Source organism: Natator depressus, chromosome 1 (assembly GCF_965152275.1).
Source record: "Natator depressus isolate rNatDep1 chromosome 1, rNatDep2.hap1, whole genome shotgun sequence".
Classification (NCBI taxonomy): domain Eukaryota; kingdom Metazoa; phylum Chordata; order Testudines; family Cheloniidae; genus Natator; species Natator depressus.
Window position 1 is genome coordinate 213171915 of NC_134234.1, and position 14134 is coordinate 213186048.

At 44.5% G+C, this 14134-nt stretch overlaps 1 protein-coding gene across 1 annotated transcript in view; it reads right to left on the reverse strand.

The window, feature by feature from the left end:
- Window positions 1-3900: 3900 nt before the first annotated feature.
- Window positions 3901-14134, reverse strand: part of LOC141975056 (antigen WC1.1-like) — a 66708-nt gene continuing 56474 nt past the window's right edge. Inside the window, exons 13-17 of the mRNA XM_074935223.1 lie at window positions 8666-8761; window positions 7604-7687; window positions 6444-6533; window positions 5057-5209; window positions 3901-4104 (exon numbers count right to left, since the gene is read on the reverse strand). Of these exons, the coding sequence (XP_074791324.1) occupies window positions 3980-4104; window positions 5057-5209; window positions 6444-6533; window positions 7604-7687; window positions 8666-8761 (548 nt within the window). The 3' untranslated portion in view covers window positions 3901-3979. The remainder of the gene's footprint in view (window positions 4105-5056; window positions 5210-6443; window positions 6534-7603; window positions 7688-8665; window positions 8762-14134) is intronic.

Sequence of the window (14134 nt, forward strand, 5' to 3'; positions counted from 1 at the left end):
TTCAAAAAGTTCAATGAATAGAAGATTGTTGGGGGCGGAATAGATCTGGACAAGGAAAAGAAGTCTGAAGATAAAGATGAGAAGTGAGGGACATCTGCCTTTTTGTTAAACTATTATGTTTCTTGCTGAAGAAAAATATCCAGATTACTTAACAACGTTGTTGTTTTAGTTAAATGAAACAATTTAAATATCTGTCTGGTGATGTTCTCCTCCTAATACAGCCTGGCAAGAAAATCCTCCAAATATTAATGATTAACCTGTTGAATTGGAGATAGTTCACCTCCCAATAACTTCATAAATATCTGCTTCAGTTACCTTTGGGAAATGAAATAACCAAACACTCATTCATTTTGTAATATAGCTGTAAAACTAATCTGAAAAGTTTTCAAAATAAATCACAGTTTAAAAATGTATAGTGTGTACCTTCTAAAAATGAAACCTACATCTATCTCTGAGTTGTGAAGAATATGTACTAAGGTTATAACGACCAACAAGAATGCACTTTTATGTAGAAAACCATGATTAAATTGAGTCTTGCTGACTAGTGATTTAAATCAAATCCACCCTCCCCACTGTGCTCTTGCCCCTGGCCTCTTCATTCCCCAAGGGGGCCCACAAATATGTTTGGTGCCGGGCCCACAAAAAGTTAATCCGGTCCTGGGTCAGTTGCTAGATATTGTAGAACTCAGCCAGGGTGCTTATTTACCTCTGTATATTTTTGCTTCCAGTACATCCCCTTTCTGTTACCCTCAGGGAGTGGACATGATCATACTGTAACCAACACCCAGTAGGGCTGTTTTAATCTCCTGCAGACTTCTGCCATTTGCTTGCTCTTTCATGAGTGACACTGCTACAGTTGTCTGACTATTTTGGTGGAAGGGTGTTGTACGGTTCCCTGGATTGTTGGAAGTGGGTGGATCTGGCTATGTTATCTCACATCAGAGATTCATATTTGACTTTCACAGCTTAGAAGGGACCATTATGATCATCTCATCTGACCTCCTGAATAACACAGATTTCACACAGGGATTCCTACATCAAGCCCATAGTTTTGGTTGACCTAAAGCGTATCTTTTCGAAAGAGAACCAGGACAGATAGTTGCATATTTTCCTATTGGAATATTTTTCCATCAGAAAATGCTGATTCCACAAAATCATAACATTCTGTAGGAAGTATAGATTTCCTGAACATTTCTGAGAGGAAATTATTAAAAAGTTTCATTTTGACTTTATCTTTTTGACTTTTAAATTGTACCATAGCACCCACACATCACATCCACAGTCACATCCACATGCCCAACACAATCCTTTACCACACATCATTCACACCCCACCCAGCACATATACAACATACAACTCCAACGCATCACTCCCCCCCATAATATACACACCATCACATGCAACACCCAACCACCACACACTCTGTACAAATCACATAACACACCACCACCACGTGGATACCATCACACACTGCCACCATGTGCCCCACCCACAATGCACCATGCAACATAAGAGTCAAAATGGTACAAAGATGCCTTCTTTAAACAAAGGTGAGCAAATCTAACCTTATCGAAACAAAGCATTTCAACCTTCTCTTAGAAAATCATGTTTCATGGAAAGTCTCAGTCCTTATCTTCAAGCCACTTAGGCCCAGATCTGTAGAGGTATTTAAGCTCCATTGAAATCAATGGACATTAGGGGGTTTAAATGCCTCTGAGGATCTGAGCCTTTAGCATTTGGGCCTTTGACAAATGAAAGATTCCTTCCCATTCCAGGACTGCATTGATCAGCACTGTCCCTCAGGCACGGTGGAGCTGTCGCCAGCCAGGGGAAGCTCATTTGTTCAGGAGACAGTTTTCCTGGTGGTTGATCTGAGACTCTGGACCCAACTCCCACAGGATCACAAAATCACCTGAACCCTCTTTCTGTTCCACTTGAAAGTGAGCTTCTGAAATCTGCCTTCAGTAGCATAAGCTCGTAGCATGTCATAAAATAAACCTCCATAAGAATCCACATGCACTTTTTCCCTAGGGGGAAGGATGGAGAACAACCCACATGGGATGAAAGAAAATCATGTCACTTCATGCATCTCTATACGATGCTCTGATGACACAGTGAAGGGCATAGTATCAGAATTTGTAGGGCAGAGAAGAGATTAGGGGCCTCTTGTCACTATTTAATCATGTGTGTGTGTGCTCATTAAGATACCTGTAAATAACCTCTCATTTATCCTCCTGGATTTCAGAGGAAAGTCTGGAGTCTGGATTGGGGGTTAGGGCCCTCTCTGGAGTTAGGAATATTTTGTTGCTGGCTTTCTCACTGTTACCACAAACCTGATAGAGCATTCACTTTCAGTGCAGTGCCCCATCCTGGAGCCTGCGATATCTGAGAAGTGATATTTTAGCATTACTACTTTTTGGTGATTCAGTTGTGAAGTTGCACTCCATAATGTTTTATGGAAATATGCTTATGAGTTTAAATATAATGTAACTGGAATATGTGTTATGCAAAAGGTCTCTGGTAAAGTATCATTACAAAGCTATATAAAATATATTCATCCAATTTGTATGCATGTATCATCATTGTATCTGAAACTAGAAATATGAAGTATAACTCTCAGTCCTATTGTAACTAGGCAAAGTGTGGGCCATTAATGATGGCTTAGAATCTTGATGGCTCCCACTGACAAGGACAATTGGTTGTAAAAGGTTTATTTACCTGCAAGTGTTCCTGGGAGCCAGCCAAGGAAGAATGGAGGCTGGGGTCTCACAGGACATGTGAGCATGTCACCTGACACTCGAATCCATCTTAAATCTGGTATTTTTCCATTTAGAAGGAGGGGTGGGGACCCCGAGAGACAAAAGATTCCAGCCTTGTGCCAAAGCTATAAAAGGGGCTGGAACAAAACAAAGGAGGCTGCCAGTCATGAGAACACCCCTGCTTTCCACCTAAGATGTCTGCTGGAACTAACAAGTCTGTACCAGGGGAAAGGATTGGGCCCAGACTAGGACGGCGTCTAGTTTGTGAAAGAAGCTTATTAGTATATCTGTGAGGGTGAGATTTTATCTGTAATCAGTTTCCTAATGTATTAGGCTTGGACTTGTGTGTTTTTGCTTTATCGTGCTTGGTAACTTACTTTGTCCTGTCTGTCATTACTTAAAACCACTGAAATCCTACTTTTGTTCTTAATAAAATCCCTTTTCTTTATTATTGAACCCAGAGTAAGTGATTAATACCTGGAGGAACAAACAACTGTGCATATCTCTCTATTAATGATATAGAGGGTGAACAATTTATGAGTTTACCCTGTATAAGCTTTATACAGAGTAACATGGATTTATTTGGGGTTTGGATCCCATTGGAAGCTGGGTGTCTGGGTGCTGGAGATAGGAGACCTGCTGAGCAGTTTTTGGTTAAAGTCTGCAGCTTTGGGGGCGTAGACCAGACCTGAGTCTGTATTGTAGCAGGCTAGCATATCTGGCTCAACAAGGCAGGGTTCTGGAGTCCCAAACTGGCAGGGAAAATGGGCTCAGAGGTAGTCTCAGCACATCGGGTGACAGTACCAAGCGGGTCTCTGTGACCGAACCCGTCACATCAGTCTCCATCTCTCTCCCTGCTGGTCCACATGGAGCCACCCAACACACCTCATGAGAGAAACATCAGCCCAGGAACAGATCTTCAAAAAGGGTTTAATAAGAAAAAGCAAAAATTCACAATGAAGAAGTGTTAGGGACAAAAAAGCAGGGAAGTTCCAGACTGTCTGATCAATGGGAAATTAGAGGGGAAATCACAGCCCCTGTCTCAGTCAGACTTATTTTTTGCATCTAAGCAAAACTGAAATCAAAAAGCTAATTGAAGCAGTTCCCAGGTAAGGATTGTCTCCAATACTCCGATGGGTCAATGAGCATTTGGGACAGGAAGAGTCTAACCATACAGCATTTACATCCTCACAGGATATTTGATCTCAACCCAGCCATTCTTATATTGCTGTAACAGAGACGCCATCATCAACGTCATCATAACCTGGGTCATGAGGAGGTGGGGACAGGGCTTCCCTCTCAGCCCCAGAGGCCCCTTCACTTCTTAGCGAGTGCAGACTCCAGCCTGAAAATAGCAAGCAAGTCACATTACAGTCAACGTATTCATTCTCCACGCATGTGCACTCACATAATGGATGGACAACATACAGCATGGGCCGTGAATCAGCCCCCACCCACAGTTCCTCTTAGTGGGGCTCTGACATGTTTAAACCATTATCTCTCTCTCTGTTCTTCAAAGAAAACATGTGGGGGAGGATTCTCTCTCTTTTGAGACCTCCCTGGTGCAGGAGAAATGTGGGGATGACAGTGAGCTGGTGACGACTCCCTGATAGGCCACTGGGAGCTGCTGTAACTCCTGACAGCTGATATAGTCCCTAAGGGACCACACGCCAGCAAACATCTGTTGGCTGGAGCAGGGTGGGGACCCTAGCCCATGGGACTTGCCTGGACATCACAGATCTCACCCACCCACACAATGCTCATTCACACGTTATTCCCATCAAGACCAAAGAAATGCACATTTCATCCCAACCCAGTCTCCCCTGAGATGCAAAGTGGGAGCTCAGTCCTGGGTCCCAGCTCTGATCCTGTGCTAATGGGGACATTTACAGATTGAAGAGAGTGATTTCAAAGCCAGGCTGCTAACTAACCCCACCCCAGGGACCTGCTCTTCCCATTAGCATCCAGGGCACTGACACCTGGTTTGGGGAAGGGCACTTTGGCCCTGATCCTGCCAATGGACCCATGTAACTTTGATGATTTGGACAGTCCCACTGAAGTCAGAGAGAGTATTCATGTGAGTAGACTGACAGATGGGATCTAGTATTTGTAGGATCAGGGACCTTACCTAGGAAACCTTCTCTCTTTCTTGATTTCAATCCATTTAACTCTGTTTAGCAGAGGTCAGGGAGGGGACACAGCTGGGAGTTTACCAATAACTGTATTTCAATGCAGTCACAGTGACCTCTAGTGGCCCGTAAAAGCTCTTCCAGGTGAGTTGTGTACACTCCACTCACCTGTCCGTGAATCCCTGTTCCTGACACTTTCCCCATGGGCCAGCGTGACTTCCTGGGCACTCGGTCCAGAACCAGGGTCATCTTCAGGGTCAGAAATTTCTCTGGCATCATCATAACCGTCCCCTGGGTCATCTCCAGGCAGGGCAGGGACCTCTGAAATAATGATGGGAATTAATGGTAATGAGAAGAGGCTTTCCACTGAATAGAGAAATAAGGTACATGCCAGGTGTGGCAAAGCACGGACTTATGTATATTATTTCTTATGAATGCCACATACACCTCAGTTTAGCTGTTTGATATTATCCTGCCAGATTGCACAGGGATAATCAAAGGAGGCCATTGGAGAGGAAGCAAACAGGAAACATAAAAATAACAAAGACGTGGCTCCTAAAGGCAACAATGAGGGGAGCTGTTAATTGTGGAATTCCCTTGTCATAAATTTAAAGGGAAGGGTAATCACCTTTCTGTATTCAGTGCTATAAAATCCCTCCCGGACAGAGGCAAAGTCCTTTTACCTGTAAAGGGTTAAGAAGCTCAGGTAACCTGGCTGGCACCTGACCGAAAATGACCTCTGAGGGGACAAGATACTTTCAAATCTGGAGTGGGGGAAAGGCTTTTGTCTGTCTGTGTGATACCTTTGCCGGGAACAGATCAAGGATGCAAGCCCTCCAACTCCTGTAAAGTTAGTAAGCAATCTAGAGAGAAAATGTGTTGGGTTTTCTTTGTTTTGGCTTGTGAAATTCGCTGTGCTGGAGGAAATGTGTATTCCTGTTTTTGTGTCTTTTTGTAACTTAAGGTTTTGCCAAGAGGGATTCTCTATGTTTTGAATCTGACTGCCTGTAAGATTATCTTCCACTCTGATCTTACAGAGTTGTTCTCTTATGTTTTTTTGTTCTTCTAATAAAGTTCTGGGGTTTTTTTTAAGAATCTGATTGGGGTTTTGGGGTCTTAAAAATCCAAGGCTGGTTTGTGCTCATCTTGTTTATTCTCAAGCCTCCCCAGGAAAGGGGGTGTAAGGGCTTGGAGGGATATTTTGGGAAAAAGGAACTCCAAGTGGTCCTTTCCCTGGTCTTTGTCTAAATCACTTGGTGGTGGCAGCATACTGTTCAAGGACAAGATGGAATTGGTGCCTTGGGAAAGCTTTTAACCTAAGCGGGTAAAAATAAGCTTCGGGGGTCTTTCATGCAGGTCCCCATATCTGTACCCGTGAGTTCAGAGTGGGGAGGGAACCCTGACAGCCCTTCCCTGGGTCCAGCCAGGCTAGTTTGGGTTAATTCTTCCCAGCCCTGAGCTCAGGATCAAAGGGCAGACTAGGGAATGAAGGGGGCGGAGCAGCAGTAGCCAAGGGGTAATGTGGCTTCCAGGAGGCAGATTCATCATTGCTCACCTCGGCTGTCTGGAGTCTGGAGGACGTTCCTCAAGGCAGGCTCCTCCACATTTTTGTAATCCAACTGAGACCCCCCTGGGGAAGCTCCCTCTGGAACAGCAAACGTCATGGTCAGCTTCCCCTGAACACACCCATTTCCCCAGCAGGTTTTAGTTCCCCATTAAAGGCCTGTTGTTTTCAAGTTTGGGCTTTTCATCATAGAGTCTGCAGGGGAAGTCACAGGGTGACCCAGGGGAAAAGGGAGAGTCATGGACATTCTGTCAAACAATAATTGTGCCACCTTTATTTCCTCAAAAATAACTAAGGTCCAGCCCTGCCCCACAGCATCCAATACCAACTTTGTCATGCCCTTCAATGAGATCAGGATCTATGCTGGTATTGAGCTAACCCTGGACCTGCTTCATAGATTCATTGATATAAAGGTCAGAAGGGACCATTATGATCATCTAGTCCGACCTCCTTCACAATGCAGGCCACAGAATCTCACCCACCCACTCCTGCAATAAACCTCTCACCTATGTCTGAGCTACTGAAGTCCTCAAATCATGGTTTAAAGACTTCAAGGAGCACAGAATCCTCCAGCAAGTGACCAGTGCCCCATGCTACAGAGGAAGGCGAAAAACCTCCAGGGCCTCTTCCAATCTGCCCTGGAGGAAAATTCCTTCCCAACCCCAAATATGGCGATCAGCTGAACCCTGAGCATATGGACAAGATTCACCAGTCAGATACCCAGGAAAGAATTCTCTGTAGTAACTCAGATCCCCCCCCCCATCTAACATCTCATCACAGGCTGCTGGGAGATAGTAGCTGCCACACCAGAGCTGATCATTGTGAATTCAACTGAACTCTATAAAGACATGGTTTAAAGTCCTTACATTATATGGGCTGGATCGTGAATTCGGCTATATGCTCCTGTCGAGGAGGCAGGGGGCTAAGGTCATGGGGCATAGATCAGGGGTTGTACAGTGACACGTGTCAGCTGTGGAAGGCAGATTCTTTTTTACAGTGTGAATATTTCTCTGCCCGGTTCCCTACAGCTCCTCCCCTGGGAGAGAGCACAGTCAACCACACACAGAAAGGGTCAGAATTTGTTCACATTTCCATCAAGAGCTGGACAGAAATCTTTTGTGTGTCTCTGTGTCCACCCCCATCCTTGTTACCTTGTTCTGATCCAGGACCATTTTCCCCCTCGCTGTCCCTGGTGTAATACTGCAGCTTTGTCATTGAGTCATCTGAATAGGAAACTGGAGAAAGGGTAAATGGGATGTTATCACAGTGAGAGCAGTGAAACTGGCTGATGGGCAATGCATCTGGGTCCTGGAGCAAGATTTATGGTCTCACTATATTGCTTCTTCAAGAGAAGATGCTGAATTCACAGTGACTGAGTGGTGAGAGGCTGACACAGACTTTCTAAGCTAAATATCAGTTTTTTTGTAGTAAATGTGGCTTTGGGGTGGATAATTCAGACTGGGAAGATGCTGGGAACAGCCATATTGACCTCATGAGGTGAGGCAGGAACTGAGTGAGCCTTTTACCATGGCATCCCCTCCTGTGGGTTTCATTCAAATCCTTCTCATGAACTGGGGAGCCTGTTTTGAGTCACACTCAGGGTGTAAGAATCTCTTTAGAGAGGAATGTGTATCTTCTCCTCCTGAATGTTGCTGCTTCATGGCCTGATCCAGCAAAAAATTATGGCTGAGGCTGCTGGTCCAGATCTCCTCAGCCACGGACATGACTCCCATTTTGTTCTGGAAGATACTCCCCCTCCCCCGCCTTTTTGACAGATAAGGCCACACCCCTCCCATGATCAGAGTCTGTGACCAACCCCCACCATTAGCAGAGAGGAGAATGTGCATCTCAGAAGTAGCCTCAGGGAGAAGCACTGACCATGCTCAGAGTGCCCCACAATGTGGTAAACTGAGAGCTGCATCTTCCCCCCTGATTGACATTCAGTCAAAATGACGAGAACAGTCACTTTCCTGACCCATAACTAATTACCCCCTACGGCTGCAGGATGTACTGATGGGCCCGACTGTCTTCAGAATGGGGCTAGCAGAGTCTGCTAGGGAGGAAACTCATTCATCTCAGTCCAGTAACTGGCTGGTCTCTTCACAGACCCAGAATCTACAGCCATCCAGGACTCACAGGCTTGAAGGCTGCAGAGATTTAGCTCTAAGTCAGAGCTTTAGATTTTCTCCCTGTTAGGAATGACACACACAGACCTGAGCGATCAAACATTTCCTGCTTCTTTCTCATCAGGTTATAATCGATCTCCTCGTACACGGCCTCAGAGAAAGGGTCCAAGGGTCTTCTGGAGCCTGAAAACAAAGGGCAGGGTTTGCACAGGGTCAGAGAAGCTAGGGATGGGAAACCCTATGAGATCATCCAGCCCCTGCCCCCGACTCCAGTGCAGGACTGGTTCCTACAGCACATTCCCACTGCTCTCTCCAGTTTAGATTTCAGCATCCCAGGTGACAGGGACCATGTCCCTGTCATGTTTGTTCTATTGGCTATTTCCCTGTCATTAAGTTTATCTTGATATTCAACCTTAATGGTCCCTTCATAAATGTATCCTATTACTCCTACTACAACCCAAAATCATTCCTCTCCTATCCTGGTGCTCACACCTAAGGGCAAAATAGTACTTGTATATGTATTGCCTAGAGATTGTGTGGGGAATAATTAGCTAATATTTGTGCAGTGCTTTAAAAATGGAAAGTACTATCTACCTATCTTTTTAGGTGACGAATTTGAGGAACTGTCCCAGATTGAGGTGTCATGAGAGGAAGTTCTGGAACAAATTGATGAACTATACAGTAATAACAGGTTTCAGAGTAACAGCCGTGTTAGTCTGTATTCGCAAAAAGAAAAGGAGTACTTGTGGCACCTTAGAGACTAACCAATTTATTTGAAAATAAGCTTTCGTGAGCTACAGCTCACTTCATCAGATGCATACTGTGGAAAGTGTAGAAGATCTTTTTATACACACAAAGCATGAAAAAATACCTCCTCCCACCCCACTCTCCTGCTGGTAATAGCTTATCTAAAGTGATCACTCTCCTTACAATGTGTATGATAATCAGGTTGGGCCATTACCAGCAGGAGAGTGTGTTTGTGTATGTGTGTGGGGGGGGTGGTGAGAAAACCTGGATTTGTGCTGGAAATGGTCCAACTTGATTATCATACACATTGTAAGGAGAGTGATCACTTTAGATAAGCTATTACCAGCAGGAGAGTGGGGTGGGAGGAGGTATTTTTTCATGCTTTGTGTGTATAAAAAGATCTTCTACACTTTCCACAGCATGCATCTGATGAAGTGAGCTGTAGCTCACGAAAGCTTATTTTCAAATAAATTGGTTAGTCTCTAAGGTGCCACAAGTACTCCTTTTCTTTTTGCGAATACAGACTAACACGGCTGTTACTCTGAAACCTGTCATTATGCAAGGCACTGCATTTAGCCATATGGAGTGGAAATCTATCAACTGCATGAGAAAACTTGTACAGATACAGACAGACATCATCTTCCTTTCCAAATGCAAACAGATGGACATCGTACCAAAAGGACTGAAGGTAAAAAATCTATTACAATCTACATACCACACAGACTATGCTGACAGCTTGTACCACACGCTCTCAAAGAAACTGCGGAATCACCTGATCAACATCCTCTACAGCAAACAGGGAAAGATTAAGAATGAGCTCTCAAAAATGGATACTCTCATAAAAAACCAACCTTCCACACAAACTTCCTCGTGGCTGGACTTTACTAAAACTAGACAAGCCATTTACAACACACACTTTGCTTCTCTACAAAAGAAAAAGGACACTAAACTTTCTAAACTACTACATGCCACAAGGGGCCACAGCAATGGTTCCCTCAACCCACCCAGCAATATTGTTAACCTATCCAACTATACTCTCAGCCCAGCAGAAGCAGCTGTCCTATCTCGGGGCCTCTCCTTCTGCCCCTCCACCCCCACAAACATGATACAGTTCTGTGGTGACCTAGAATCCTATTTTCGACATCTCCGACTCAAGGAATATTTCCAACATACCTCTGAACAACATACTAATCCACAGAGACCTCCCTACCAACACTACAAAAAGAAGGATTCTAGGTGGACTCCTCCTGAAGGTCGAAACAGCAGACTGGACTTCTACATAGAGTGCTTCCGCTGACGTGCACGGGCTGAAATTGTGGAAAAGCAGCATCACTTGCCCCATAACCTCAGCCGTGCGGAACACAATGCCATCCACAGCCTCAGAAACAACTTGGACATCATAATCAAAAAGGCTGACAAAGGAGGTGCTGTTGTCATCATGAATAGGTCGGAATATGAACAAGAGGCTGCTCGGCAGCTCTCCAACATCACTTTCTACAAGCCATTACCCTCTGATCCCACTGAGAGTTACCAAAAGAAACTACAGCATTTGCTCAAGAAACTCCCTGAAAAAGCACAAGATCAAATCCGCACAGACACACCCCTGGAACCCCGACCTGGGATATTCTATCTACTACCCAAGATCCATAAACCTGGAAATCCTGGGCGCCCCATCATCTCAGGCATTGGCACCCTGACAGCAGGATTGTCTGGCTATGTAGACTCCCTCCTCAGGCCCTACGCTACCAGCACTCCCAGCTACCTTCGAGAAACCACTGACTTCCTGAGGAAACTACAATCCATCGGTGATCTTCCTGATAATACCATCCTGGCCACTATGGATGTAGAAGCCCTCTACACCAACATTCCACACAAAGATGGACTACAAGCCGTCAAGAACACTATCCCCGATAATGTCACGGCTAACCTGGTGGCTGAACTTTGTGACTTTGTCCTTACCCATAACTATTTTACATTTGGGGACAATGTATACCTTCAGATCAGCGGCACTGCTATGGGTACCCGCATGGCCCCACAGTATGCCAACATTTTTATAGCTGATTTAGAACAACGCTTCCTCAGCTCTCGTCCCCTAACGCCCCTACTCTACTTGTGCTATACTGATGACATCTTCATCATCTGGACCCATGGAAAAGAACCCCTTGAGGAATTCCACCATGATTTCAACAATTTCCATCCCACCATCAACCTCAGCCTGATCCAATCCACACAAGTGATCCACTTCCTGGACACTACAGTGCTAATAAACAATGGTCACATAAACACCACCCTATACCGGAAACCTACTGACCGCTATTCCTACCTACATGCCTCCAGCTTTCACCCTGACCACACCACACGATCCATCATCTACATCCAAGCTCTGCGATACAACCGCATTTCCTCCAACCCCTCAGACAGAGACAAACACCTACAAGAGCTCTATCAAGCATTCTTACAACTACAATACCCACCTGCGGAAGTGAAGAAACAGATTGATAGAGCCAGAAGAGTTCCCAGAAGTCACCTACTACAGGACAGGCCTAACAAAGAAAATAACAGAACGCCACTAGCCGTCACCTTCAGCCCCCAACTAAAACCCCTCCAACGCATTATTAAGGATCTACAACCTATCCTGAAGGATGACCCAACACTCTCACAAATCTTGGGAGACAGGCCAGTCCTTGCCTACAGACAGCCCCCCAACCTGAAGCAAATACTCACCAGCAACCACATACCACACAACAGAACCACTAACCCAGGAACCTATCCTTGCAACAAAGCCCGTTGCCAACTGTGCCCACATTTCTATTCAGGGAACACCATCACAGGGCCTAATAACATCAGCCACACTATCAGAGGCTCGTTCACCTGCACATCCACCAATGTGATATATGCCATCATGTGCCAGCAATGCCCCTCTGCCATGTACATTGGTCAAACTGGACAGTCTCTACGTAAAAGAATAAATGGATACAAATCAGATGTCAAGAATTATAACATTCATAAACCAGTCGGAGAACACTTCAATCTCTCTGGTCACGCGATTACAGACATGAAAGTTGCTATATTACAACAAAAAAACTTCAAATCCAGACTCCAGCGAGAAACTGTTGAATTGGAATTCATTTGAAAATTGGATACAATTAACTTAGGCTTGAATAGAGACTGGGAGTGGCTAAGTCATTATGCAAGGTAACCTATTTCCCCTTGTTTTTTCCTACCCCCCCCCCCCCCGGACGTTCTTGTTAAACCCTGGATTTGTGCTGGAAATAGCCCACCTTGATTATCATACACATTGTAAGGAGAGTGGTCACTTTAGATAAGCTATTACCAGCAGGAGAGTATGTTTGTGTGTGGGGGGTGGGGGGTGAGAAAACCTGGATTTGTGCTGGAAATGGCCCAACTTGATTATCATACACATTGTAAGGAGAGTGATCACTTTAGATAAGCTATTACCAGCAGGAGAGTGGGGTGGGAGGAGGTATTTTTTCATGCTTTGTGTGTATAAAAAGATCTTCTACACTTTCCACAGTATGCATCTGATGAAGTGAGCTGTAGCTCACGAAAGCTTATGCTCAAATAAATTGGTTAGTCTCTAAGGTGCCACAAGTACTCCTTTTCTTTAAACAGTAATAAGTCACCAGAACCAGATGGTATTCACCCAAGAGCTCTGAAGGAACTCAAATGTGAAATTGCAGAACTACTAACTGTAGTCTGTAACCTATCATTTAAATCAATTTCTGTACCAGAAGACTGGAGGATAGCTAATGTGATGCAATTTTTTTAAAAAGGCTCAAGAAGCAATCCCAGCAATTACAGGCCAGTAACCCAAACTACAGAACCAGGCAAATTCGTTTAAACTACAGTAAAAAACAGAATGAGCAGACACATAGATGAACATGATTTGTTGGGGAAGAGTCAACATGGTTGTTGTCAAGGCAAATCGTGCCTCACCAATCCTTTTGGATTCTCTGAGGGGGTCAACAAGCATGTGGACGAGGGGGATCCAGTGGATATAGTGTACTTAGATTTTCAGAAAGCCTTTGACAAGGTCCCTCACCAAAGGCTCTTAAGAAAAATAATCTGTCATGGGATAAGGGGGAAGGTCCTCTCATGGATCAGTGACTGAGTAAAAGATAGGGAAAAAAGGGGAAGAAATAAAGGGTCAGTTTTCAGAACAGAGAGAGGTAAATAGTCGTGACTCCCAGGGGTCTGTACTGGGACCAGTGCTGATCAACATATTCATAAATGCTCTGGAAAAAGGGGTAAACAGGGAGGTGGCAAAATTTGCCGATGATACAAAACTAGTCAAGATAGTTAAGTCCAAAGCAGACTGCGAAAAATACACTGGGGTCTCACAAAACTGCGTGACTGGGCAACACAGTGGCAGAAGAAATTCAATGTTGATAAACGCAAAGTAATGCACGTTGGAAAACATAATCCCAACTATAGATATAAAATGATGGGGTCTAAATTGGCTGTTACCACTCAAGAAAGATCTTGGAGTCATTGTGGATAGTTCTCTGAAAACACCCACTCAATGTGCAGTGGCAGTCAAAAAAGCTAACAGAATTTTGTTAATCATTTGGAAAGGGATAAATAATAAGACAGAAAATATCATGTTGCCTGGATCTAAATCCATGGTACGCCTACATCTTGAGTACTGCGTGTAGATGTGGTCACCCCATCTCAAAAAAAATATATTGAAATTGGAAAAGGTTCAGAAAAGGGCAACAAAAATGGTTAGGGGTATGGAACAGCTGCCATATGAGGAGAGATTAATAAAACTGGGACTTTTCAGCTTGG